Source organism: Entelurus aequoreus, linkage group LG18, assembly GCF_033978785.1.
Source record: "Entelurus aequoreus isolate RoL-2023_Sb linkage group LG18, RoL_Eaeq_v1.1, whole genome shotgun sequence".
NCBI classification, from domain to species: domain Eukaryota; kingdom Metazoa; phylum Chordata; class Actinopteri; order Syngnathiformes; family Syngnathidae; genus Entelurus; species Entelurus aequoreus.
Window position 1 is genome coordinate 42,117,806 of NC_084748.1, and position 27,574 is coordinate 42,145,379.

A 27,574-nucleotide genomic window follows, 5' to 3' on the forward strand; every position below is an offset into this window, starting at 1 on the left:
ATTCACATACAAGGAACATTTGTAGTCCAAGGAAGCTTTGATGGAACCCTTCTTTTTCCAAATGCATTTGGAAAAAGAAGGGTTTCTGTCTTTTTATAGTACTGACTTTCTCTTTCTTTACCTTGCTAGACGCCAGGAGCTAAGGGAGTTGCGTCTCCTACAGAAGGAGGAGCAAAGGGCCCAGCAGCAGCTCAGCAACAAGCTGCAGCAGCAGAAGGAGCAGATTTACCGCCGCTTTGAGCAGGAGACCACTGTGAGTCACTCAAGACTTTATTTACCTTCCGACAGTAACACCGCAGACATTATGACCGCAATCTGTTTGTGGTGCTGCATTGGGTGGTGGTGGGAATGGGTCAGACTATCTAAGTTGCATAATTGACCATGTACACATAATAATGGTCTGGGACACAAAGTCATTAGATGGACTATACGGGTCTTTAACAGGATCAGGTACTGCAGGGGGTTGTGACATTTTTGGCTGATTTTGGTGGGAATGGGTCAGACTATCTAAGTTGCATAATTGACCATGTACACATAATAATGGTCTGGGACACAAAGTCATTAGATGGACTATACGGGTCTTCAACAGGATCAGGTACTGCAGGGGGTTGTGACATTTTTGGCTGATTTTGGTGGGAATGGGTCAGACTATCTAAGTTGCATAATTGACCATGTACACATAATAATGGTCTGGGACACAAAGTCATTAGATGGACTATACGGGTCTTTAACAGGATCAGGTACTGCAGGGGGTTGTGACATTTTTGGCTGATTTTGGTGGGAATGGGTCAGACTATCTAAGTTGCATAATTGACCATGTACACATAATAATGGTCTGGGACACAAAGTCATTAGATGGACTATACGGGTCTTCAACAGGATCAGGTACTGCAAGGGGTTGTGACATTTTTGGCTGATTTTGGTGGGAATGGGTCAGACTATCTAAGTTGCATAATTGACCATGTACACATAATAATGGTCTGGGACACAAAGTCATTAGATGGACTAAACGGGTCTTTAACAGGATCAGGTACTGCAGGGGGTTGTGACATTTTTGGCTGATTTTGGTGGGAATGGGTCAGACTATCTAAGTTGCATAATTGACCATGTACACATAATAATGGTCTGGGACACAAAGTCATTAGATGGACTAAACGGGTCTTTAACAGGATCAGGTACTGCATGGGGTTGTGACATTTTTGGCTGATTTTGGTGGGAATGGGTCAGACTATCTAAGTTGCATAATTGACCATGTACACATAATAATGGTCTGGGACACAAAGTCATTAGATGGACTATACGGGTCCATTGGGTCTTCAACAGGATCAGGTACTGCAGGGGGTTGTGACATTTTTGGCTGATTTTGGTGGGAATGGGTCAGACTAAGTTGCATAATTGACCATGTACACATAATAATGGTCTGGGACACAAAGTCATTAGATGGACTAAACGGGTCTTTAACAGGATCAGGTACTGCAGGGGGTTGTGACATTTTTGGCTGATTTTGGTGGGAATGGGTCAGACTATCTAAGTTGCATAATTGACCATGTACACATAATAATGGTCTGGGACACAAAGTCATTAGATGGACTATACGGGTCTTCAACAGGATCAGGTACTGCAGGGGGTTGTGACATTTTTGGCTGATTTTGGTGGGAATGGGTCAGACTATATAAGTTGCATAATTGACCATGTACACATAATAATGGTCTGGGACACAAAGTCATTAGATGGACTATACAGGTCTTCAACAGGATCAGGTACTGCAGGGGGTTGTGACATTTTTGGCTGATTTGACTTTTTTAATCATTCATGTTTTTTTATATATTTATTTTTTGGATTCATTATTTAATTTTGTGTATTTTAGATGCTTTTAAATGTGTTTTGTGGACTGTGCGAGTGACTTAAAAGTTATGGTATGTATATTGTAGGTATACAATCTACGACCAGTTTAATTTAAAACACAATTTTGTACAATGTATGTGATTATAAATGATAAATGATAAATGGGTTATACTTGTATAGCGCTTTTCTACCTTCAAGGTACTCAAGGCGCTTTGACAGTATTTCCACATTCACCCATTCACACACACATTCACACACTGATGGCAGGAGCTGGCATGCAAGGCGCTAACCAGCAGCCATCAGGAGCAAGGGTGAAGTGTCTTGCCCAAGGACACAACGGACGTGACTAGGATGGTAGAAGGGGGGGGGGGGATTGAACCCCAGTAACCAGTAACCCTCCGATTGCTGGCCCGGCCACTCTACCAACTTCGCCACGCCGTCCCCTCTCCCTTAAACTGGACCTACCCCTCAGCACAGCACATTATATAAACTTTAGCAGCAGTGTTTGACAATGTCAAAAAATTAAAATAAATCAGCTCATGAAATAAGATGTTTGTAAACCATCTACTGTGTAATTATTTATTAAGAATTGTATCACCTATTAGAGGGTTCGGCAACCCAAAATGTTGAAAGAGCCTAATTGGAACACAAATACAAAAAAGTAATCGGTCTGGAGCCGCAAAAAAATTAAAAGACTTATATAAGTGTTATAATGAAGACAACACATGATGTAAGTGTCTGTTAGCTATATTAGCCTACTATCAAAATCACTTTAAAAAAGTCTTATATAAGTGTTATAATGAAGACTACACATGATGTAAGTGGCTAATTAGCTATATTAGCCTACTATCAAAATCACTTTAAAAAAGTCTTATATAAGTGTTATAATGAAGACACAACACATGATGTAAGTGGCTAATTAGCTATATTAGCAAACTATCAAAATGACTTTAAAAGTCTTATATAAGTGTTATAATGAAGACAACACATTACGTAAGTGTCTATATTAGCTATATTAGCCTACTATCAAAATCAATGTGTCATGAAACATGGAAAAATAAACTAAATACACAGAGGACATAAGTAAAGGAAATTAAATGAGCTCAAATATACCTACAAACGAGGCATAATGATGCAATATGTACATACAGCTAGCCTAAATAGCATGTTAGTATCGATTAGCTTGCAGTCAAATATGCCTGATTAGCACTCCAACAAGTCAGTAACATCAACAAAGCTCACCTTTGTGCATTCACGCACAGCATAAAACGTTTGGTGGACAAAATGAGACAAAGAAGGTGTGAAGCATACACACAAACATGTTAAACAGTGGGTTTTCTAACAGTTAGGAATGTTTGTGTCATGTTTGTCCTCCTACAGAAACCATATGACAACAAAAAACATATTTTTCACCCCATTTTTTTTCCATTTCCATACATTTTTGAAAAATCTCCATGGAGCCACCGGAGCGCCGCTAAAGAGCCGCATGTGGCATTTGGGTGCCGGCCCAATCACATAAAATCTACGGCTTATCACACACACAAGTGAATGCAAGGCATTCTTGGTCAACAGCCATACAGGTCACACTGAGGGTGACCGTATAAACAACTTTAACACTGTTACAAATATGCGCCACACTGTGAACACACACCAAACAAGAATGACAAACACATTTCGGGAGAACATCCGCAACGTAACACAACATAAACACAACAGAACAAATACCCAGAACCCCTTGCAGCACTAACTCTTCCGGGACGCTACAATATACACCCCCCCTACCCCCTGAAACTATAGCATAGCTTCACCAAGACGCGGGGATAAAGTCTGTGCAAGCTTGTTAAATCCATATATTTTCAAAGGTCCAGAATGAGTTAGTTTTGGCCCCAAGGCCTGTTGTTATCCGCTTTACCAGATAAAACTGCATGTCTTCGGAGCGCTGGCTTTCCCGAGGTTCTTGATGATTAATAGTTAACACTATCAGTGCTCTTTTGTCAATATTGTAGGACTCAACCCATTCTGTATAATGCTTTCATTGTATTTTATTTCGTTCACACTAATCTTGCGCCTGTCTTGTCCACGTCCAGAGTAGGAAGCGTCAGTACGACCAGGAGTTGGAGAACCTGGAGAAGCAGCAGAAGCAGACCATTGAGAGACTGGAGCAGGAACACACCAATCGACTGAGGGATGAGGCCAAACGCATCAAAGCTGAGCAGGACAAAGAGTTGTCCAAGTATCAGAACATGCTGAAAAACCGTAAAAAAGAGGTCAGTGCTTAGCCTACTTTACTTTGCTGCAGCTCTTGTAAAGCTCATGTTATAATCAGGGCTGTCAAAATTAACAAGCTAACTCATGTGATTAATCACAAAATATTATTGCAGTAATCATGTACACACTTTGATTCATCATTAACCGCTGTATGGTCAGTGATCAGATCTATGCACACTTTGTGCTCGCTGGCAAATGTCACTCTAAAATACAGCCTGAAAGAATTTTGGATAGAACTGTTAACAGGTGTTGTGCGAATAAATGACAAACATTCAATTAAAATTAGAGATGTCCGATAATATCGGCCTGCCAATATTATCAGCCGATAAATGCTTAAAAATGTAATATCGGAAATTATCGGTATCGGTTTCAAAAAGTAAAATTAATGACTTTTTAAAACGCCGCTGTACGGAGCGGTACATATCCGGTAAAATACGGACGTAGGGCATACTTGCCAACCCTCCCGATTTTCCCGGGAGACTCCTGAATTTCAGTGCCCCTCCCGAAAATCTCCCGGGGCAACCATTCTCCCGATTTCCACCCGGACAACAATATTGGGGGCGTGCCTTAAAGGCACTGCCTTTAGCGTCCTCTACAACCTGTTGTCAAGTCCGCTTTTCCTCCATACAAACAGCATGCCGGCCCAGTCACATAATATACAGTATGTGGCTTTTACACGCACATAAGTGAATGCAAGCATACTTGATCAACAGCCATACATACAGGTCACACTAAGGGTGGCCGTATAAACAACTTCAACACTGTTACAAATATGCGCCACACTGGGAACCCACACCAAACAAAACTGACAAACACATTTCGGGAGAACATCCGCACCGTAACACAACATAAACACAACAGAACAAATACCCAGAACCCCTTGCAGAACTAACTCTTCCGGGACGCTACAATATACACCACCCGCTACCACCAAAGCTGTGTGCCTTCATTGTTTTTGTAGCTGTTGTTTTGAGGCATGTTTAAAAAAAAAAAAATTATGCACTTTGTGAAAGTCAAAGTATAGTATTTCCCATAGTTGTAATGGGTATCAGGATTATCTCAGGGAGAGCATGTCCCAAATTCCAAGCTGTTTTGAGGCATGTTAAAAAAAAAAAAGCACTTTGTGACCTCAATAATAATAATGTCAGTGCCATGTTTGCACTTTTTTCCATAACTGGAGTTGAAGTTGTTCTCTTATTTTGGAAAACCTTGTTTTTGATTGGTTGATTGAAACTTGTATTAGTAGATTGCACAGTACAGTACATATTCCGTACAATTGACCACTAAATGGTAACACCCGAATAAGTTTTTCAACTTGTTTAAATCGGGGTTCACGTTAATCAATTCATGGTAAAGGTACATTGTTTAATGCATCCAGCGGGACATCACAACAAATTAGGCATAATAATGTGTTAATTCCACGACTGTATATATCGGTATCGGTTGATATCGGAATCGGTAATTAAGAGCTGGACAATATCAGAATATCGGCAAAAAATTTAATTAATTAAAATTTTTAAAAACGTTCATGTATGACATTCTAACAATAACATTTAATTTGTGTACAAACATTTGGGTATTTTCTTTAGCTAATTTCAATTATGCAAGCGAGTAGTCCCCCGTGATTAATCATGATTAATCCAATATGTGAATAATCCAATAAAAAAATTATCATTTGACAGCCCTAATTGTAATATATCGTTTTTATCAGATATGGATGTCATCAAACCTATTATCTTTCAAGTGTTCAGGTGACCTTTCATATTCTATGTTTTTGAATTTGCAGTTGCTCAATCAGTGTAGCTTGTCATTTCAAAAGATACTTTTTGTGTGACTTCTATCTACTACTCATGAGACTCTCTCCAGAACATGTGAGAAATGCTAATAGGAAGCGTAATAACAAGGATATTATTCAAGCGCCACCAGAGGAGGTAATGAGGGTGCTGTTTGCTGTGGACCGTGAACTTTCAACCTTACCCGCCTTGCATGCAAAGTGATTGTTTTGATAAAACAGCAGAATATTGAATATTGTAATATTATATATTACAGTTTCCAAACCCTTTACCTGCGCTTGTTTACTCTGTTACGGAGACCATAAACTTGTTTGTGGTGAATAGTGGACTGTGTAGGAGTGTAATATATTGTGATCCACAGGGAGTGGCCCAGGTTATGACTCAATCCTTTCAGTTGTCCTCCTGTACTCTGTGCAACGCTCCAATACAGGATGTAAGTGAACTTGCTGTGTGTGTTACTTTTAAATACGTCTTTTGTCCATACCAGAGGATGCATTCACTTCTCTTGAAGCTTGACCACCTTGTATATGCATCAATGCACCAAGCTTACTTGTAGTTGATCAAATGTTCCTGCCATAGTTTGTTCGAGTGCTGTTTTGGATTGACATAAAATTGCTATTCTTGATTGACGTCCAATTTGCCTCTCTCCAAAGTGCACACAGCTTGTACCATTTAATAAAAAACATTACTTACACTAATACAATGTTAGAGAGACAGATATCCAATGAACCATGTGGGCCATAATACTGTGGTTGATAGCAGGAAGAAGGCCCTATTGTAATTGCTCCATTAATTAATATTCCGGCCCTTTCAACTCATTTTTGAGGGCCTTTAAGGGGAACTGCACTTTTCGGGGGATTTTGCCAATCATTTAAAATCATTATGAGAGACAAGACGACGGATGTATTTGTTTTAATACATTCTAACTTGTAAAGAAACGTTAAAAAAAAGTCGACTTACAATGGAGCCAATGGGAGGTCCTCTATTGCACCCATAAATCCCTCTAAATAACCATCCAAAACACGCCAACAATACTCCATTTGCATTTTGTGACTTGAATATTTACCAAGTATTAGTGATATTGTTATTATACGCGCTAACACAGACTAACTATTTATAGCAGCGACGTGTTTACAGGAGCTTGTGTGGCTGGTGAACGTCTTTCTCGCCTCGCAGATCGTGAAAGTTTATTCTAATCTAGATCATGAATATATGCCTCTCACCTCGATAAACGGATGAGGACATAATCCGACGAGTTAGTCAAATTTGGCATCCAATTTAGATCTGGAAATGGCAAGAACGACACGAAAAGACGCTTGGTCTGTCCTTGGTTCCACACCCTTTTTGTCCTTTATGAGGAATATGACTATTTCTTCCTATAAAAGGGAAAATATGAACATCCCAGCAGTCGGCATCCAAGTGACAGCAGACATTGTACAGTAAGTGTCCCATGAAGTCTGCTGTGAGTAATAATCAGTGATGTTGTTAAAGGAAAAAGTGAATGTTGTGATGTGTTTTTTTAAATGAATGCGCCGCTGTATGTATAAAATGAGCAAAATACGTAAATATTACGTTATTATGAATATGCTCATTACTACATTACATATATACTTACATCATGGTTATACAGCCTTGATGGAGGTGTTTGGATGTTTTTTAGAGCGCCTCATACATGGAATAGAGCGACTCCAATAGGCTCCAATGTAAGCGAACTTCTGATCGCATTTATTTACCAGTTAAAATGCATGAAAAAAATAAAAATGGGATGTGAATTATTGACCAAAAAAAAAAGTGGGCACGGTTCATATTATAATTTTTTTCTCAACACTTTGTGGTCTACATAACATGTAATGATGGTTCTTTGGTCAAAACTTTGCATATATTATGTTTTACAGACCGTTTTCAAGCTCCTTTCTGACCGCCTCTTCAGTTTTTTGAGCGGGTCTTATTTACTACCTCCACATCCTATGCGTATTCTCCCAGCACAATTTGTTGTAGGTTTTAGCGCTTCCATAGCGAGTTTACTGACATATATAATTGAGATTTATAAGCTACTTTGTATTAAAAATGGCAACAGCGGAGGATGCATGTCCATGCACGACCGAGTCTGGCCCACAACAGGAGGATAGAGAAAAAGGAGCTTATTGACTACAGCCCAGACTACAATGGTGGACCAAGCAGTCTGCCTCACCATTCTCCTTTACAGCTGTAAGGCATGGGTCACATACAGTCACCACATACAATCATTGGAGGGCTTCCACATAGGTTGTCTGTAGCAAATCCTCGGAGTCACCTGGCAAGATTGTGTGCCTCACACAGAGATACTTGCAAAGACCAACTGCATATGTATAGAGGCCATGATCACCTAAAACCAGCTGCAGTGGCTCGGCCATGTGGTTCGAATGCCTCTAGACAGCCTCTGCCCGGCAGAGTATTGTATGGCCTACTTCAGTGCAGACGACCCCTGGCAGGTGGGCGAAAGAAGAGATACACAGATCAGCTGAAGACCACAATGAGGAAATGCTCATTGTGCCCTCTGGAGGCAGCACTGTTATGCCGGGACACACCAGCTGAAAAAGGAGCAAACTGCCAGACGAGCGGTGTTAGGTTACCGTTTTTCCGCACCATAAGCCGCCCCGTGTTATAAGCCGCACCTTCAATGAATGGCATATTTAAAAACTTTGTTTACCTATTAGCCGCACCGTGTTATTAGCCGCACCTACGCTACGCTAAAGGGAATGTCAAAAAAACAGTCAGATAGGTCAGTCAAACTTTAATAATATATTACAAACCAGCGTTCTAACAACTCTGTTCACTCCCAAAATGTAATGTGCAAATGTGCAATCACAAAAATAGTAACACTCAAAATAGTGCAGAGCAATAGCAACATCAATAACTCAACGTTGCTCATACGTTAATGTCACACAACACACAAAATAAACATTTAAAGCTCACTTTCTGAAGTTATTACTCATCCACAAATCCCTCGAATTCTTCTTCTTCGGTGTGCTTCACTTGTTTTTTGACACCATCTGTGATGTGGACGCGCATGGACTCGTAGATTAACAGGGACGGAGCTGCGTGAAAAAACTCTTCGCTCATTTTTTCTTCATCCATCCATCCCTTCGAGTTATCTTTTATGATGACGCCGGCTGGAAAGTTCTCTTTTGGCAAGGTCTTCCTTTTGAATATCACCGTGGGTGGAAGTTTCTGGCCGTTAGCATGGCAAGCTAGAACCACAGTGAAGGACGACTTCTCATTCCCTGTGGTGCGAATATTCACCGTACGTGTTCCCGTTGTATCCACAGTGCGGTTCACATGAATATCAAAAGTCAGTGGAACCTTGTACGCGTGTCTCTTAGTAGGAGCCATTTTGTGGTCTTTACAGAAACACACAAATGAAATGAAACGTAATATCCGCGCGCTTCTTCTTCTACGGGGGCGGGTGCTCACCTTGGCGGTTGCTTACAGTAGAAGAAGAAGCGCTTCCTCTTCTATGGGGGCGGTTGCTTACCGTAGAAGAAGAAGCGCTTCCTCTTCTACGGGGAAAAAATATGGCGGCTGTTTACCGTAGTTGCGAGACCTAAACTTTATGAAAATAAATATTAATATTAATCCATATATAAGGCGCACCCGGTTATTAGCCGCACTGTCAGCTTTTGAGAAAAATTGTGTTTTTTAGGTGCGGCTTATGGTGCGGAAAATACGGTAGTTACTGAAAACCAGTAACTAGTTACAGTTACTAGTTACTTTATTTCAAAAGTAACTGAGTTACTAACTCAGTTACTTACACCAAAAAGTAATGCGTTACTCTGAAAAGTATATCGTTAGTTACTTCTTTTTTTCTTCTTTTTTTTTAAGGCTCCCATTAATGCCCTTTTAGCCTTCATTTCAGTACTGTTATTGCACTGGAGAATAATACAATCTGTTGATCAACTTGACATGCATTTGCATCACTGAACTCTGCTAAGCAATGTGGTCTACATACAACACACAAAGACAACGATATGTTTCAAAGGGCCAATTTGTTTCAGGCCAGAACAAATTGACAAAACTATTTTAAATAGCTGCAACATAACATACATAAGTAACAAACAGCATAATAACAACATAGCTGTAAACCTAGCTTCACCCAAGGAAGGCACACATGGCATACACAAAGCCTAACCAGGCATTTTTTTTCTCTCAAGGAATTCCGAAATAAAATCATGTCTTTAGGAGTTCAACACTGTACTGAAGCCCAGAACACTCTACGCATTTCTCCAGTTTTAGTTTGGAGATAAGGAAAGATTGGCCTGGCCCACTAGGATCCCTCTTTATGTTTGTGAACTTTAGTCTATACATCTAGAGTGATGTGATAATCAAACACTCTAGAAGTCTAGAATGAAAGAGTATATAAGAGAATTGACAGAGTGTGTGTACCTTCAGTGCTGAATGATGAGCAGAGGCAGAGTTTGGAGTGTTTTCTTTAGCTCACTTTCCATGTTTATGTACTCACTGTCCACTGTGTCCAGCTGCCTAAAAGCGGGTGACTCCACTGTAGAAATAGCCTGCATGTCTTCTAGCACATACGCTGCAATGGCTCTATCAATGTTGTCCTGGCTAGCAGTCCCTCCGTTAAAATCCAGCCGCTGTTGGAGGTGGAGGTGAAGTGTGTCTCTCTTTACTAGCTTCGTCGAAGCATGTTGCTTTTGTAGCTGTTTCAGCAGATTTTAATTGCTGTTTTGGGCAGTAAATAGGATCTTTGATCCAAGACACAACTTACATTTAACTGAAATGTTATTTTCTTTGTGCTCGACAAAAGAAAAGTAGTGAGAATATCTCCATGTTAAGAAACTTGGCTTCTGGCTCCGCCATGATGTTTTGTTAGTAAACACAGACACGCCCCGCCCCCACCCACACCCACACAGAGCGCGCCTCTTCTTTTCCTTGTGACACAGAAGGACGACACTGCACGCTCCAATAAAACACTCAGATCTTTTGTTTCTAACCGATACTACATAAAAAATAACGTAAAGTAACGCAGTAACGCATAATGTAGTAACGGTAACTGAGTTACTGAATATAAAAAATAACGCGTTAGACTACTGGTTACCGCCGAAAATAACGCGTTAGTCCCAACACTGCAGACGAGGAACAGCGCCTTATCAGGGGAAACACACCCAAAGATGCCAGGACCACCACCACAACAACCAACACATGTCCAACCTGCAATAATGTAGTATGGGGCTCCAGGATTGGATTCTACAGCCATCAATCTACCGTTAAAGTCGTAAGTGGACGTTATCGGATTCAATGAACAACCAAGAAGAAAAGAAAATGAACAATAGCAACGATGATTACTTAATACTTGTTTATGTTGACAAATGTTGTGGTTTTGACTGAAGAATTGTTCAATGAAGGACACTTATTGCGTACAGTATGTAATGCTTGTGTGCTATTGTGTGCATAGCTGTTGTGTAGTTGCTAGCCCCTAGTAGCCTACAGTATAGCTTACTATGTTTACCTTTTGAAAATGACTTCACCAAAATACACTACCGTTCAAAAGTTTGGGGTCACATTGAAATGTCCTTATTTTTGAAGGAAAAGCAATGTACTTTTCAATGAAGATAACTTTAAACTAAACTAGTCTTAACTTTAAAGAAATACACTCTATACATTGCTAATGTGGTAAATGACTATTCTAGCTGCAAATGTCTGGTTTTTGGTGCAATATCTACATAGGTGTATAGAGGCCCATTTCCAGCAACTATCACTCCAGTGTTCTAATGGTACAATGTGTTTGCTCTTTGGCTCAGAAGGCTAATTGATGATTAGAAAACCCTTGTGCAATCATGTTCACACATCTGAAAACAATTTAGCTCGTTACAGAAGCTACAAAACTGACCTTCCTTTGAGCAGATTGAGATTTCTGGAGCATCACATTTGTGGGGTCAATTAAACGCTCAAAATGGCCAGAAAAAGAGAACTTTCATCTGAAACTCGACAGTCTATTCTTGTTCTTAGAAATGAAGGCTATTCCACAAAATTGTTTGGGTGACCCCAAACTTTTGAACGGTAGTGTACATGAAAAGACCAACTTTGTGTGCTTATTGGAGGATATTTAAATGTTAACTGGTTGTCCGACTTTGCATAAGAAAACACACTGTAGGACTCCCCGTATCAAGCTTATATCGTAGATTTTAAATGCAAGCTAATATCATACACTTATACTTGATTTTGTGCTGATATTGGATGGACACACCTGATATCAATACCGGATTGGGACGCCCCTATCCACCACAGCTTATGTCGAAGTCTAAAATGGGTTTCCCTCTATTGTTGGCATTTGCTGCACATTTGGAAACATCAACTACGTCTGTTATTTATAAAGTGTAAATATATATTCCCATAGGAGCAAGAGTTTCTTCAGAAGCAGCAACAGGATCTGGACTGCGCTCTGAAGAAAATTATCCAGCAGCACAAACATGAGCTGGCCACCATTGAGAGAGACTGCCTGAACCACAAGCAGCAGCTTCTTCGAGGTAATAAATGTTGCATTTGTCTGTTGCTGGTGTTTTTCATGCCAGAGTATAGAATTTTATTTTGTTTATCTATCACAGGCTTTAACCACTCTACCACATGTTCCCAAGTGTCCGAGTGTTTTAGTAACACCCCAGCACACAACAGAAAACTCTTTTTCCCATACATTTTGTGTCACATGTGTACCTCAAGTTGGATAAGCAGTAATCCCCCTTGTCTTTAAAGGCAGCATGGAGCTCTGACTATGTTCCTGGTCACCCCTTGTGCTGACACTCCCTCTTCTATAAGTGTACAGCAGCGTATTAAGGCCTTTTAAGCACCGCCTGGGACTAAGAGGCCTCTATACTTCTGACAAATACTTGTTGAACCGAGTCATGGGAGCATTGACAGGGGCTTACAACCTCTAAATACTGTGTTATTTTTACACCTTCAAATCTCACAAGCATTCAAAGTAGTGGTCTTTAATAGGCAGCCCCCGAATATTATGGTAGGGGAAACACTTGTGACCAAGAGCCCTTACCGTAATGTGGATTTTTATTTTTCATGACTAGCTTAGCATATTGTGAGATCAGTAAGTGTTCCGTTTCCATGACTGAGCTTTTTTGATCACTGCTTTTGCATACAGTGGAAGCTGGATTTACAAAATTAATTGGTTCTTGAACATGGTTTGTGAACCGAAAAGTGTGTATAGTGAAGTAGAGTTCCCCATAATAATCCATGTAAACATGAATAATTGGTTCTCGTCTCGACAAAAGTCCCTATTTAAGTTTAAAAAAAAATATAATAATAAAAAATAAAATTATATATATATATATATATATATATATATATATATATATATATATATAAATATATATATATAAATATATATATATATATATATATATATATATATATATATATATATATATAATGTGTGTATGCGTGTATATGTGTGTGTATGTATGTATGTGTATACATATATATATATATATATGTGTATGTATATATGTATGTGTGTGTGTATGTATGTATGTGTGTATATGTGTACATATGTATATGTATATATGTGTGTGTATATGTACATATGTATATGTATATATGTATACGTATATATATGTATATGTATATATATGTATGTATAATAAAGTACTATCTATCTATGTATGTATATATATGTATGTGTGTATATATGTATATGTATGTACATATGTGTATGTATATATGTATGTATATATATGTATGTGTGTATATATGTATATGTATGTACATATGTGTATGTATATATGTATATATTTATGTATATGTATGTATGTATGTATGTGTATATATATATATATATATATAATGTGTGTGTGCGCGTGTTTATATGTGTGTGTGTATATATGTATGTATATACTGTATATATGTGTATGTATACATGTATGTGTATGTATGTGTGTATATATGTACATATGTATATATATATGTATACGTATGTATGTATGTATGTATGTACAGTATGTGTAGATATATATATATGTATATATCTGTGTGTATATATGTATATGTATGTATATATGTGTGTGTATATATGTACATATATATGTATATGTATATATATGTATAAGTATATAAATATATGTATATGTATGTATATATATGTATGTGTGTATATATGTTTATGTATGTACATATATGTGTATATACTGTATATGTATGTATATATATATATATATATACGTATGTATGTATGTATGTGTAGCAGTTAGCTTAAATGTCAACACGCAAAGTCTCGTTAGTGTGCTCCAAAACGTAAACTACTATTTTTGCTACAATAAAAAAACAACATTATTTTACGTTGTGTCTGCTAATATTTATAACATTGTTGAACATTTAGGGAGTTTCAGATTGATAAACGGGCAGAGGCTTAAAGTAGTAGTAGTAGTAGTAGTAAAATTAGTTTTATCACAAACAAGCAGTGTGAGTTGATACTTCATTGGCTTGTGCCCCTTTGTGTTCTGATCACACAAAGTGATCTCTAAGACAGGCTGACACCGCTCTGACAGGCGCAAGGTACGGCAGTTGTAGAAATAAACACATCAGAAGTGCCGCGCGCCGTCGAAACTCTTCGAAATGGCCACACCCGTGTGTACAGGATGTAAAGTAGGGGGCCCACCTCTTCAAATTGGCCATGCCCACGTGTAGAAGAATTGATGTCATCAAAATGGTAGACCCCCGATTGCTTCAAGCGGCATGCAAAATGAATGAATGAAGCGTTTGTACCCTGAGACATGGTACGCATACAGAGGCCTATAAAGGTTTGTTAACCAAAAGGCGTTTGTAAATTGAGGTTCCACAGTATTGTGTATTATTTACTTCAAAAGTACGTTGCCAGATTTTGCTCATTTTGAATTCCTCAGATCCGTTATTCCCCTTGGAACCGCAGTACATACTTCTTTATAATACAAAGCCATGGTAAAGCTCGAGCTCTTAAAAGTAAACAAAGATGCAAAGGACATTACCTAAAAAACAAATAAGGAAAAATGATCGTGTCATTACATTGAAAAATATATTTTTAGGTATTTAACTATCCCTGATCTTGAAGCATCCACACACTGTTCCACGGTGGGTGCTATATAGCCTAACCCAGATGACAGAAAGGACCCTGCACTGACAAACTGTACACTAATGCATTCATCTATTTTGCCCATTTATGTTTGTCTGCACACAGCAAGAGAGGCAGCCATGTGGGAGCTGGAGGAGCGCCATCTGCAGGAGAAGCACCAGCTGTTCAAGCAGCAGCTCAAGGACCAGTACTTCATGCAAAGACATCAGCTGCTAAAAAGACATGAGAAGGTGCACAATTTAGTCTTCTTAAACATGGCGGCTTCAAATACCGTTTTGATTTACAATGAAACTTCTGAGCTGGACCACAATCTATTCTACTATCTGTAACTCATTTATTAAAATTGTGCTAACTTTATTTTTATGGTCCTACTGTTAGACACTGTTTTTGACTGTTGGTTCTAGGGTTGCGCGATATAGACATTGGTATAGACTAAATGTATATACAAAAGTATTTGGCCACCTGCCTTGACTCACATATGAACTTGAAGTGCCATCCCATTCCTAACCCATAGGGTTCAATATGATGTCGATCCACCTTTTGCAGCTATTACAGTTTCAACTCTTCTAGGAAGGCTGTACACAAGGTTGCGGAGTGTGTTTATAGGAATTTTCGACCATTCTTTCAAAAGCGCATTGGTGAGGTCACACACTGATGTTGGTCGAGAAGGCCTGGATCTCAGTCTCTGTTCTAATTCATCCAGAAGGTGTTCTATCAGGTTCAGGTTATGACTCTGTGCAGGCCAGTCAAGTTCATCCACACCAGACTCTGTCATCCATGTCTTTATGGACCTTGCTTTGTGCACTGGTGCACAGTCATGTTGGAAGAGGAAGGAGCCCGCTCTAAACTTTTTCCACAAGGTTGGGAGCATGGAATTGTCCAACATGTTTTGGGATCCTGGAGCATTCAAATTTCCTTTCACTGGAACTAAGGGGCCAAGCCCAACTCCTGAAACACAACCCCACACCATAATTCCTCCTCCACCAAATTTCACACTCGGCACAATATACTCCTGGCAACCTCCAAACCCAGACTCGTCCATCAGATTGCCAGATGGAAAAGTGTGATTCATCACTCCAGAGAAGGCGTCTCCACTGCTCTAGAGTCCAGTGGCGACGTGCTTTACACCACTGCATCCCACGCTTTGCATTGGACTTGGTGATGTATGGCTTAGCTGCTGCTGCACGGCCATGGAAACCCATTCCATGAAGCTCTCTGCGTACTGTACGTGGGCTAATTGGAAGGTCACATGAAGTTTGGAGCAACGGACTGTGCAGAAAGTCGGCGACCTCTTTGCACTATGTGCTTCTGTATCCGCTAAACCCTCCCTGTCAGTTTACGTGGCCTACCACTTAGTGGCTGAGTTGCTGTTGTTCCCAAACTCTTCCATTTTCTTATAATAAAGCCGACAATTGACTTTGGAATATTTAGGAGCGAGGAAATTTCACGACTGGATTTGTTGCATAGGTGGCATTCTATGACAGTTCCACGCTGGAAATCACTGAACTCCTGAGAGCGGTCCATTCTTTCACAAATGTTTGTAGAAACAGTCTCCATGCCTGAGTGCTTGATTTTATACACCTGTGGCCAGGCCAAGTGATTAGGACACCTGATTCTGATCATTTGGATGGGTGGCCAAATACTTGGCAACCCTGGTCCAGCATCAGTTCAAATACATAGCCTCCATATGTGTTCAAATGTCGCTTTTCACCTTTAAACAGCTTCAGGACAACAATTGGCTCTAAGGGCTGGGTCTGTCGGGCTGGGGTGCGAAGAGAGGCTGGGCATGTGCAGCCTAAACCCTGTCGGCCATGCCACCAGCTGCTGGAGCCAAGCTGCGGCCGCCGCAGCTGTGCAGGCAGCGCCTTGGCCTAACACGGACACCAATTTCTCTCCTTGCAATAGCGCCACTGTCCTCCTGATATTTGCACATTACACATTTTGTAGATCGCTGTCTGTGGGCATATCTCAGATATATTAAAGTACGTCCACGTCACTGACATGTTGCTTCCGTGCGTCTTGCTTACGTCATCACAACATCCTGTTTCTTCTGCAGGAAATGGAGCAAATGCAGCGCTACAACCAGCGACTGGTTGAAGAGATGAAGAACAAGCAGACCCAGGAGAGAGCTCGACTGCCAAAGATCCAACGCAGTGACGCCAAGACCCGCATGGCCATGTTCAAGAAGAGTCTTCGCATAACCGGAGCGGCCATCACCCCCGAGCAGGAGAGGGAAAAGATCAAACAGGTAACTCTAATTCTAATACTAGAGGTGACAACTATATTTGACAGCCATTCCAAAATGAAAAACAAGTGTTAAATTCGTTAGTGTTTATTTATTTTTATTCAGTTTGCTTTTCAAGAAGAGAAGCGACAGAAGAACGAAAGACTCCACCAGCATCAAAAGCATGAAAACCAGATGCGGGACTTACAGCTACAGTGTGACGCCAACGTCAGAGAGCTTCAGCAATTGCAAGTAAGGATTTGAAAAATCAGACCTGCCAACACCTGCGCATTTTGATAACCAAGCATGCATCACTATAGCTCTCGTCTCAAAGTAGGTGTAACTGTCACCACCTGTCACATCACGCCCTGACTTATTTTGACTTTTTTGCTGTTTTCCTGTGTGTAGTGTTTTAGTTCTTGTCTTGCGGTCCTATTTTGGTGGCTTTTTCTCTTTTTTTGGTATTTTCCTGTTGCAGCTTCATGTCTTCCTTTGAGCGATATTTCCCGCATCTACTTTGTTTTAGCTATCAAGAATATTTCAGTTGTTTTTATTATGATTGTCATGTCATGTTCGGATGTACATTGTCTTTGCTCCACAGTAAGTCTTTGCTGCCGTCCAGCATTCTGTTTTTGTTTACTTTGTAGCCAGTTCATTTTTAGTTTTGCTCTGCATAGCCTTCCCTAAGCTTTAATGCCTTTTCTTAGGGGGCACTCACCTTTTGTTTATTTTTGGTTTAAGCATTAGACACCTTTTTACCTGCACACTGCATCCCGCTGTTTCCGACATCTACAAAGCAATTAGCTACCTGCTGCCACCTACTGATATGGAAGAGTATTAAACGGTTACTCTGCCGAGCTCTAGATAGCACCGACATTCAACAACAACACATCATTTGTAGACTGTAATTACTGGTTTGGCAAAAATATTTTTAACCCAAATAGGTGAAATTAGATATTCTCCCACGGCACACCAGACTGTAAGTGTGCCGCGGCACAGTGGTTGAAAAACACTGCCCTAGATGTCACAATAGCAATTATTTGTGTCTTTGTAGATGATGCTACATATGTAAAAAAAACAAAAAACCACATGATGTTAGTGCACCATTCGAGGAAATTGAGCAAACTACATAAATAACATCCTGTAATTTGATTTTGATATTATTTTTTTATCGGGATAAATTGAAAACTAACACCAATGAGTTGACTGATTAACATTATCACATAATGTATCCAGAAAATATAAATAACGACAAAGAAAGAATACTATTAACAGCAACATGTAAGTGTAAAAAAAAAAACAACAACATTATGATTTGTACATTTTCATAATGTGCTTGTTCTATCTATTTTTAAACAAAGAAAACAATCTGAAGTTGTCTTTATTTTTAAGTTATCGTGCCGTGATTTTTACCAGTCTGGCCCACTTGGGAGTAGATTTTTCTCCATGTGGCCCCCCATCTAAAAGGAGTTTGACACCCCTGCTTTATGCATATATACCAGGTCCGGCTCCTCCCTTTGCAACGCAAACCCCTTCTCATCAACATTTGCTATAAATATGACTGTTGTAGTTAATCAATTACTTCCAGCTGCAATAACACTCCTTTTTTCCCCCTTTACTCACAATCATTTGCTCTCAAAGAAGGAAGCTAACAAGCCAATGAGTTGTGTTTGCTTACGGTGTTGACATCACGTCACATGCTCAACCCTGTCGAGGTGCTATAAAACTTGAGATGTTTCTAACCTCCTCTACCAAGTCCATTACTGCAAGTACGGTGGAGAGATTTTCTCTAAAACCATATTGGCTTTCAAGTAACAATTTTTTAAAAATGTATGTAGTTGTTCATGTGATTGACACTGGCTGATCGGTATTGGAATCAGTAGCATTAAATTCTAAACAGAACATCCTTAAAAAATATCGTCACACTCCTAGACTTGATCCATCCATCTATCCATTTTCTACCGCTTGTCCCTTTTGGAGTCACGGGGGGTCTGGATCCTAACCCAGCTGCATTCGGGCGGTAGGCATGGTACACCTTGGACAAGTCGCCACCTCATCACAGGGCCAACACAGATAGACAGACAACATTCACACTCACATTCACACGTTAGGGCCAATTTTAGGTGCATGTCTTTAGAGGCGGGAGGAAGCCGGAGTACCCGAAGGGAACCCACGCAGTCACGGGGAGAACATGGAAACTCCACACAGAAAGACCGGGAATCGAACCCAGGACCTTCGTATTGACCAAATTGTCATAGAAATGATTTTTTTGGCTTCATATTTCAAGTGAACCATACTTACTACTTACTGTATGTCGATATTGACTTAGCGGGCACTTTTTTTAGTAAACAACACGATGGACTGGAACCTGATAAGGTGGTCGACAAAGACAGGTTGTCTTATCGTGTATATTAATGCTGCTTCTGTTTGTTCACAGAATGAGAAATGTCATCTTCTGATCGAACATGAGACCCAGAAGCTAAAGGAGCTCGATGAGGAGCACAGCCTAGAGCTGAAAGAGTGGAGAGAGAAGCTGCGACCCAGGAAAAAGGTAATCCTAACTCATAGTGATGCTTTAGCCCAGGAGTGTACAAATACGGCCAGCCACCATCTTCGATTTGGACCGCAAGACAACAGCACAAGTTACATTTTTAAATGCAAACTAGCTGTTTGGGGTGTTTCCACATAAATTTAAGTTCAAACCATCTTGTCGACAACTCAGGTCAGTGACCATGATGTGTATTTTCTTAATGTCACAAGCACAGCAATTACTCATATGACCCAATCCAAACAACCTTTCCTAGTCATGGTGCGGAAAAAAAAATCAACTAGCACAAAAAGTCAACACACAACCCACAGCTTTGTGGGTTTAAAAAAAATTAAATCCCATCACCATAAAAAAAAATCAAATTAGACCCATTTAAATCCATTGCGGCACAGGATTTTAAAAATGCAAGACACTCTCTCCACACTTATCCATGTTTGACTTTTAGCTGCTTGATATTTTTGAGTGATTACAAAGTAATCAAGTAAACAACGTAGGCGTTGAACTTTCACATACTTGTAATATTCAATTATAATAATTATTAGTTATATAACCAATATATTATTATAATTATGTAAACACACACACACTAAGGTTGTAAGGTATACCGGTATTAGTATAGTACTGCAAACGAATGAATCATATTCGGTACTATACTACCTCTGAAAAGTACCGGTCCGCCACCACCCCGATTCCCCGTCGTCATCATGTCGTGTCATTGCTGGTTTACGAGCAGAGGAGCATGTTCGGCAGCGCACAACCAAAGAGTACTTACAAGCAGACACAGTGTGTAGACAGAAAAGTGAGAACGGCATTTTGGCCAAAAAACTAACGATAAAAAGGTGAAGTTATAACACCTCAGGAAGAGGTGCTTTAAGACATGGCTAGCTAGCTAGCGGCTAACGTCCTGCTCCAGTCGACCGTGTTTTAGCTACTTTTAAATCACTAATCCCCGTCTCCATGGCGACAAATAAAGTAAGTTTCTTACAAGTATCATCCCTGCAGGACGAGGAATAGCTAAACATGTTTCATTACACACCATAGCTCACCGGCGTCACAATGTAAACAAATGCCATGGGTGGATCTACACCTGACATCCACTGTAATGATACCAAGTATAGGAGCGTATCTCATCGATTCTACTATCATTACGTCGATATTTTTTGGCATCACAACATCATCTTTCGTTTTTTTTTAAAATGTATATTATGTTTATAAACACAGGAAATATGTCCCTGGACACATGAGAACTTTGAATATGACCAATGTATGAGCCTGTAACTCATCCAAAACTAATGTAAAGAAGAATAAGTGATTATTACATTTTAACCGAAGTGTAGATAGAACATGTTAAAAGAGAAAGTAAGCAGATATTAACAGTAAATGAACAAGTAGTTAATGATTCATTTTCTACCACCTGTCCCTCATAATTTTGACAAAATAATAGGTAGATAAATGACACAATATGTTACTGCATACATCAGCAGACTAAATTAGGAACCTTTGTTTGTTTACGTACTACTAAAAGACAAATTGTCTTGTATGTTCACTATTTTATTTAACGACAAACTTGCAATAAGAAACATATGTTTAATGTACTGTAAATTGTTTTGTTAAAATTAAGCCAATAATGTACCGTAATTTTTTTTTGTTAAAATTAAGCCAATAATGCAATGCAATCGACTTTCGGCCCCCACGTCAAACAGTTTGGACACCCCTGCTTTAGCCTGAAAAAAACCTGTGTGTTTAGCCTAGGTATATAATTGAAGGATCGGATTTCATAACCATGCTTAAATCAGAAAATAACCATGTTGGCAGACTTTAATATTTAAAAAATCCAATACACAACATCGAGTTGTAGGGAACATCTGTCCTTGGATGCCTGTTTCTGTTTGGTGTACAACTATTTCACTGATTATTTTGACAGTTTGTCACATACTGGATAATTCCTCTAAGTTAGAATTTGACTTTGAGTACGAGAACCACAGGTGTATTTTGTTCTGCAAAAACTTGGTCAAATTGACAGTTGCAGCTACAACAGCTAGTTGATAGTTATCTGTGTCCAAACTTGTCAAAAGATGGAAAAACACAGAAAAGGCGCCCACACGCTGAAATGCTTAGAATTGACCACTAGTGTGTAGTGTACTGTGCAGGAAGTAACATGGAGGGCTCCGCATTAATGAATGAATCGTCTGTTCACAAAGACATAGTTCGCACACGGAGGCATATTAGGCTCGTTGTAAATGCTCATAAATCAAAAAGATAGCGGTTCCACTGAAGAAAGAACCGCATTTTCTGGACCAGAGGGCGCACCGGATTATAAGGCGAATGGCCGATTAGCGGGTCTAGTCAGGTCTTTTTTCATACAAAAGGTGCACTGGTTTATAAGACGTATTAAAGGAGTCATATTATGAATTTTTTCTGAATGGAAAACACTTCCTTGTGGTCTACATAACATGTAATGGTGGTTCTTTGGTCAAAATGTTGCATAGATAATGTGTCAGGTTCAAACACTGATGACATCTATTAAACAAGACAAGAAGCAAGGAATTAAACAGAGACCGAATTAAATTTGGCTCAATTGAGGAGAGCGCGTACACCTGTACCCTTGTACAGTGCTCCTCTTCTATTTGGACTTTCCCAGACTACATGGCAACAGCTGTTTCTAAGGGACGGGGGTCGTAAACAGCCATCGCCTTTGACTACAACAGTTCAAAGAAAAGGTCGTAAAACAGTTCAAAGAAGCGGTGCCTGGAGGGGAGTCTGGTCCTGCTTCCTCTTCGCTTTGTAGATCTCGGGTCAAGACAATATCTTTCCGTTGATTACAATACATGAAAGAAACAGAACACCTTCATGTTGCTTCCCATCCTACACAGTGGAGTTTTACAAGCCTTCTGCTTGGTAGGATTAAAGACAGCTTTTGTCTTCTCGCCGGGAACTCATTGAAACACAAAGTTTTGTGATAACTCAGATACAATTATTCTGACATTATGTTTTACAGATCTTTTTCAAGTCGCTTAAGGATGCGCCGTTTTGTGGGCGGTCTTACCTGCGTGGCTCACTTTCGGCAGCGTCTTCGCCCCGTCATCTTTGTTTTAGCGGTGTAGCGTGCAAGGACGGGAGTGGAAGAAGTGTCAAAAGATGGCTCTAACTGTTTTATTCAGACTTTACTTAAATCAATAACGGAGCAGCATCTCCTCATCCGTGGCTCACTAGTGCAACATCGACGCCGGAAATGTGTCCCGTGAAAAAACGTCCGACCGGAACTCTTTGATAATTGAAGTTCCATGGGTGAATAATGTCAACTCACTACACCGGTATGTTTTAGCGCTTTCATAGCGAGTCTAATGACAGCTATAAGTTAGAACTCTACGCTACTTTATATTAGAAATGGCAACAGCTGAATGCCCCCATAACGAGAATCCATCAAGCGGTGCGGCTTCATACCTAACCAAAGTCATACTAAAACATGTTGACAGATTTTTAAACGCCGTGTGTAATGTTCTATATTCCCAATGGAACATTACAATTTTTGGCGTTGTTTACTGACATAATCTTACAGTCTACACGTATCTCTTATGTGTGACTGCCATCTACTGGTCATGTTTATCATTACACCATGTACCAAATTAAATAGCTGCGAGGTCGGTAAGAAAACCAGAATTATTACGTACATTTACAGAGAAAATGAAAGGCTTTTAAGTGCGCCTTATAGTCCGAAAAATACGGTATGCGATATAGTGAAACCTCAATATTTTAAAGGCCTACTGAAATGAATTTTTTTTATTTAAACGGGGATAGCAGATCCATTCTATGTGTCATACTTGATCATTTCGCGATATTGCCATATTTTTGCTGAAAGGATTTAGTAGAGAACATCGACGATAAAGTTCGCAACTTTTGGTCGCTGATAAAAAAAAGCCTTGCCGGTACCGGAAGTAGCATGACGTCACAGGTTGAAAGGCTCCTCACATTTCCCCATTGTTTACAATGCAGCGAGAGCGATTCGGACCGAGAAAGCGACGATTACCCCATTAATTTGAGCGAGGATGCAAGATCCGTGGATGAGGAACGTAAGAGTGAAGGACTAGAGTGCAGTGCAGGACGTATCTTTTTTCGCTCTGACCGTAACTTAGGTACAAGGGTTCATTGGACTCCACACTTTCTCCTTTTTCTATTGTGGATCACGGATTTGTATTTTAAACCACCTCGGATACTATATCCTCTTGAAAATGAGAGTCGAGAACGCGAAATGGACATTCACAGTGACTTTTATCTCCACGACAATACATCGGCGAAGCTCTTTAGCTACGGAGCTAACGTGATAGCACATCGGGCTTAAATGCAGATAGAAAAAAAGAAATAAACCCCTGACTGGAAGGATAGATAGAAAATCAACAATACTATTAAACCATGGACATGTAAATACACGGTTAATGCTTTCCAGCCTGGCGAAGCTTAACAATGCTGTTGCTAACGACGCCATTGAAGCTAACTTAGCAACGGGACCTCACAGAGCTATGCTAAAAACATTAGCTATCCACCTACGCCAGCCCTCATCTGCTCATCAACACCCGTGCTCACCTGCGTTTCAGCGATCGACGGAGCGACAATCATAGATGCGGCCCGGAGACGAAGGAAGTCAAGGTGAGGTCGGCGACTAGCGCGTCTGCTATCCATCTCAAAGTCCTCCTGGTTGTGTTGCTGTAGTCCGCCGCTAATACACCGATCCCACCTACAACTTTCTTCTTTGCAGTCTTCATTGTTCATTAAACAAATTGCAAACGATTCACCAACACAGATGTCCAGAATACTGTGGAATTTTGAGCTGAAAACAGAGCTTTTTGTATTGGATTCAATGGGGTCCGAATACTTCCGTTTCAACGATTGACATCACACGCATACGTCATCATACATAGACGTTTTCAACCGGAAGTTTAGCGGGAAATTTAAAATTGCACTTTATAAGTTAACCCGGCCGTGTTGGCATGTGTTGCAATGTTAAGATTTCATCATTGATATATAAACTATCAGACTGCGTGGTCGGTAGTAGTGCGTTTCAGTAGGCCTTTAAGCATTGTAGACAGGGGTAATGATGTAAAAAAAAACAAGGTTGTAAACAGTTTTTATGCTCTCTAACTATATAAATATTTAATTTACTAATTATAATCTTGCTTTGCGGAAATTCGTTTACCACGAACAGGCATGGAACCAATTAGCTGTGATAAACCAACTGTAGAAGTCGCTTCCTAGCAGCTCCACTGTAGAAACGGCAAAAGAGCCAAGTGTATAGGTTTAACAAAGTTTTAATGTTTTAACAAGATTTTCCAAAATGTTTTTCGTTGCCGTCACTCCCAATCCTCTCTCTCGCTCTGCTCCTCGCCGCTTACTTTGAAAGACAACAGACGATTAGATTAACACATACCACCTGTGAAATCTAATCACCTGCCCGCTGGTGCTCGTCCTCAGTACCATGGACAGCGGCGGTGACTTTTCCTCCTACAGGCAGCGCAGACTTACACCTGCCCCCACACCAACTTTGCCAATAAAAACTTTAACTGTCCTCAATGTACTTTTTGGGGGTTTCTTCTTATCTGCAGCCATTCCTCTAGTTTCACCGTGAATTATTCACAATTTGTGCTTCATTGTTGAACGTCTGTCTAACTCACAGGCCCTGGAGGAGGAATTCGCCAGGAAGTTGCAGGAACAAGAAGTGTTTTTTAAGATGAGCGGGGAGTCCGAGTGCCTTAACCCATCTGCACAGAGTCGCATTTCCAAGTTCTACCCGATCCCCAGCGTCCAGTCCACAGGATTCTAAGGCCAACCGTCAGGTGTCCCCACAGTTGACTGTGCCTTCCACTTTGCCTCCAACGTGGAGGATGGACGAGGATTTCATCTCTCTGGTATTTCTTTGCAGCTTTGATTGAACACTAAAGTCTAGCAGACAGTCCAGCTTGTAGGATTTTCAAATCAGTTTTGGTAAATAATTGCTGCTTTAGACCACGCTAATGTCATCGGATCACAACTAATTATTGTAACATCAATTAGGTCAAATTTAGGAACATATTCATTTTAGGGTAAATTATACACTTCTCAAAGTATCAGTCCATGGCTAAATTAGGGCCCTTAGCAGAATTTAGTTTTGAGGACCTACCTCCCGCCCCCATTACAATATTTTTTTATTAATGTGAAACTTTTTTTTATACTTTTTTAATCAAACTTGAATTTGATGCATCTTTTGTACTGGAATACAATTTTTTTTAGTGCAATTTTCGGGGAAGTTTGCCATTATGTTCTTTTCATTGACGGAGCAGGAAGGGGCTAAGAATACATAAGTTTATGGTGAAACTTCATTATTAATTAATTGAAATTTTACATGCCCCTCTTCACGCAAGTAGGGGGCCCTAAGCACAATCTGCGTAATATGGGAGAGGCGGCCTTGATTACATGTCAGATTCCATTCTTTTTCGTGATGGTCAACAGCGAAAGTGTGAAAACCGGGTGGACAGAATAGTGAAAGAACAAATATGGATAGTAAATACAACTGTGTTTTACAAACAGACCAGTTTTATTCACCATTGAAGCAGTCAGCATTTTCCCAACTTTCAGCTATGAATAAGAATCCTTAACGTCGTTAATCATTTTCCTATATGACATTTGGTGTACATTACCAGAACTTTCAACTTATTTTCTTTTTGATTAATCCGCAAATGAAGCATTTAGCGAGCAGGAAACTGGCATGCAAGCTCACAGCCTTTATACTTGATTGATTTGCAATCTCTGAACATTTCAATTTAAAATCTGCCAAGAAATTGGAAGTATTAAATTAAATTAACGTGGGCCTGACTGGTTTAGGCTGTCTTGATTAATCATCCGATGTATTGCTATTTGGCTATAAAGTGTTACTGAAGCTATTTATTAGTTATGCACAAAAACAAAATGGAGTGCTGTGCACCTCACATACAGTATTTCTATGTACTGCGCTTGCTCCTCTTATTGTGCATCAAAACGTTCATTGAAAAAAATTATGATTGCATTCTGAATGTCAACCTGGTAATCTGGATCAAAATCATGGTGCATTTTTTTTTTAAATGCGTAGTTTTAGATAACCTGTTGTGTAGATTTTTTTTTTCCCTGTAAATAAACAGTTTTGTCTGTCATAAAGCTGTGCCGTCTTGAAGTGCATTTATTTGTAATAAAAACATTTAAAACATTCCCGTAGATATAAGCCCAAACTTTTTTAAAGTTGCGACACTACATTTAGTTGCACATAGAACGTAAACAAGATATGATTTTATAAATATACACACATTTGACTAATGCTGGTTTGGTTTACACTTGCTGTTAAAACTACTAAATGCAAGCCTGTAAATTGTGGAGTATTGGATTATAATTGATATCAAACAGCAAAGCAGATACTGCAAATGTAAAAGACAATGGAAGCTTTAAATTGGTGCATCAGAGCATGGAAAACATTTTTAAACCGGAATGTTCCTCTTTGTTCTTCTGTACGTCGAGGAGTCACCTGAAGAAAAACAACACTTCAGTCGATATGGTTTTTAAATATACAACATGGGTAAAACGATTCCTTGAAAAATAGAGTACTGTACCTATATATATATATATATATATATATATATATATATATATATATATATATATATATATATATATATATATATATATATATATATATATATATATACATACATACATACATACATACATATATATATATATATATATATATATATACATACATACATACATATATATATATATATATATAT

At 39.5% G+C, this 27,574-nt stretch overlaps 1 protein-coding gene across 3 annotated transcripts in view; it reads left to right on the plus strand.

Moving 5' to 3' along the window:
* The window catches only part of LOC133634132 (serine/threonine-protein kinase 10-like), a 70,432-nt gene extending 43,484 nt beyond the window's left edge, over positions 1 to 26,948 (plus strand). For 2 of the 3 annotated variants that reach the window (XM_062027171.1, XM_062027172.1), the window contains 9 exons: positions 130 to 253; positions 3,933 to 4,112; positions 6,268 to 6,339; positions 12,301 to 12,430; positions 15,121 to 15,245; positions 17,072 to 17,263; positions 17,366 to 17,491; positions 19,677 to 19,790; positions 25,456 to 26,948. In XM_062027171.1, coding sequence (XP_061883155.1) covers positions 130 to 253; positions 3,933 to 4,112; positions 6,268 to 6,339; positions 12,301 to 12,430; positions 15,121 to 15,245; positions 17,072 to 17,263; positions 17,366 to 17,491; positions 19,677 to 19,790; positions 25,456 to 25,602 — 1,210 coding nt within the window. In that variant the 3' untranslated portion in view covers positions 25,603 to 26,948. The remainder of the gene's footprint in view (positions 1 to 129; positions 254 to 3,932; positions 4,113 to 6,267; positions 6,340 to 12,300; positions 12,431 to 15,120; positions 15,246 to 17,071; positions 17,264 to 17,365; positions 17,492 to 19,676; positions 19,791 to 25,455) is intronic. The other variant, XM_062027173.1, reaches the window with a different exon arrangement.
* The last annotated feature ends 626 nt before the right edge of the window (positions 26,949 to 27,574 follow it).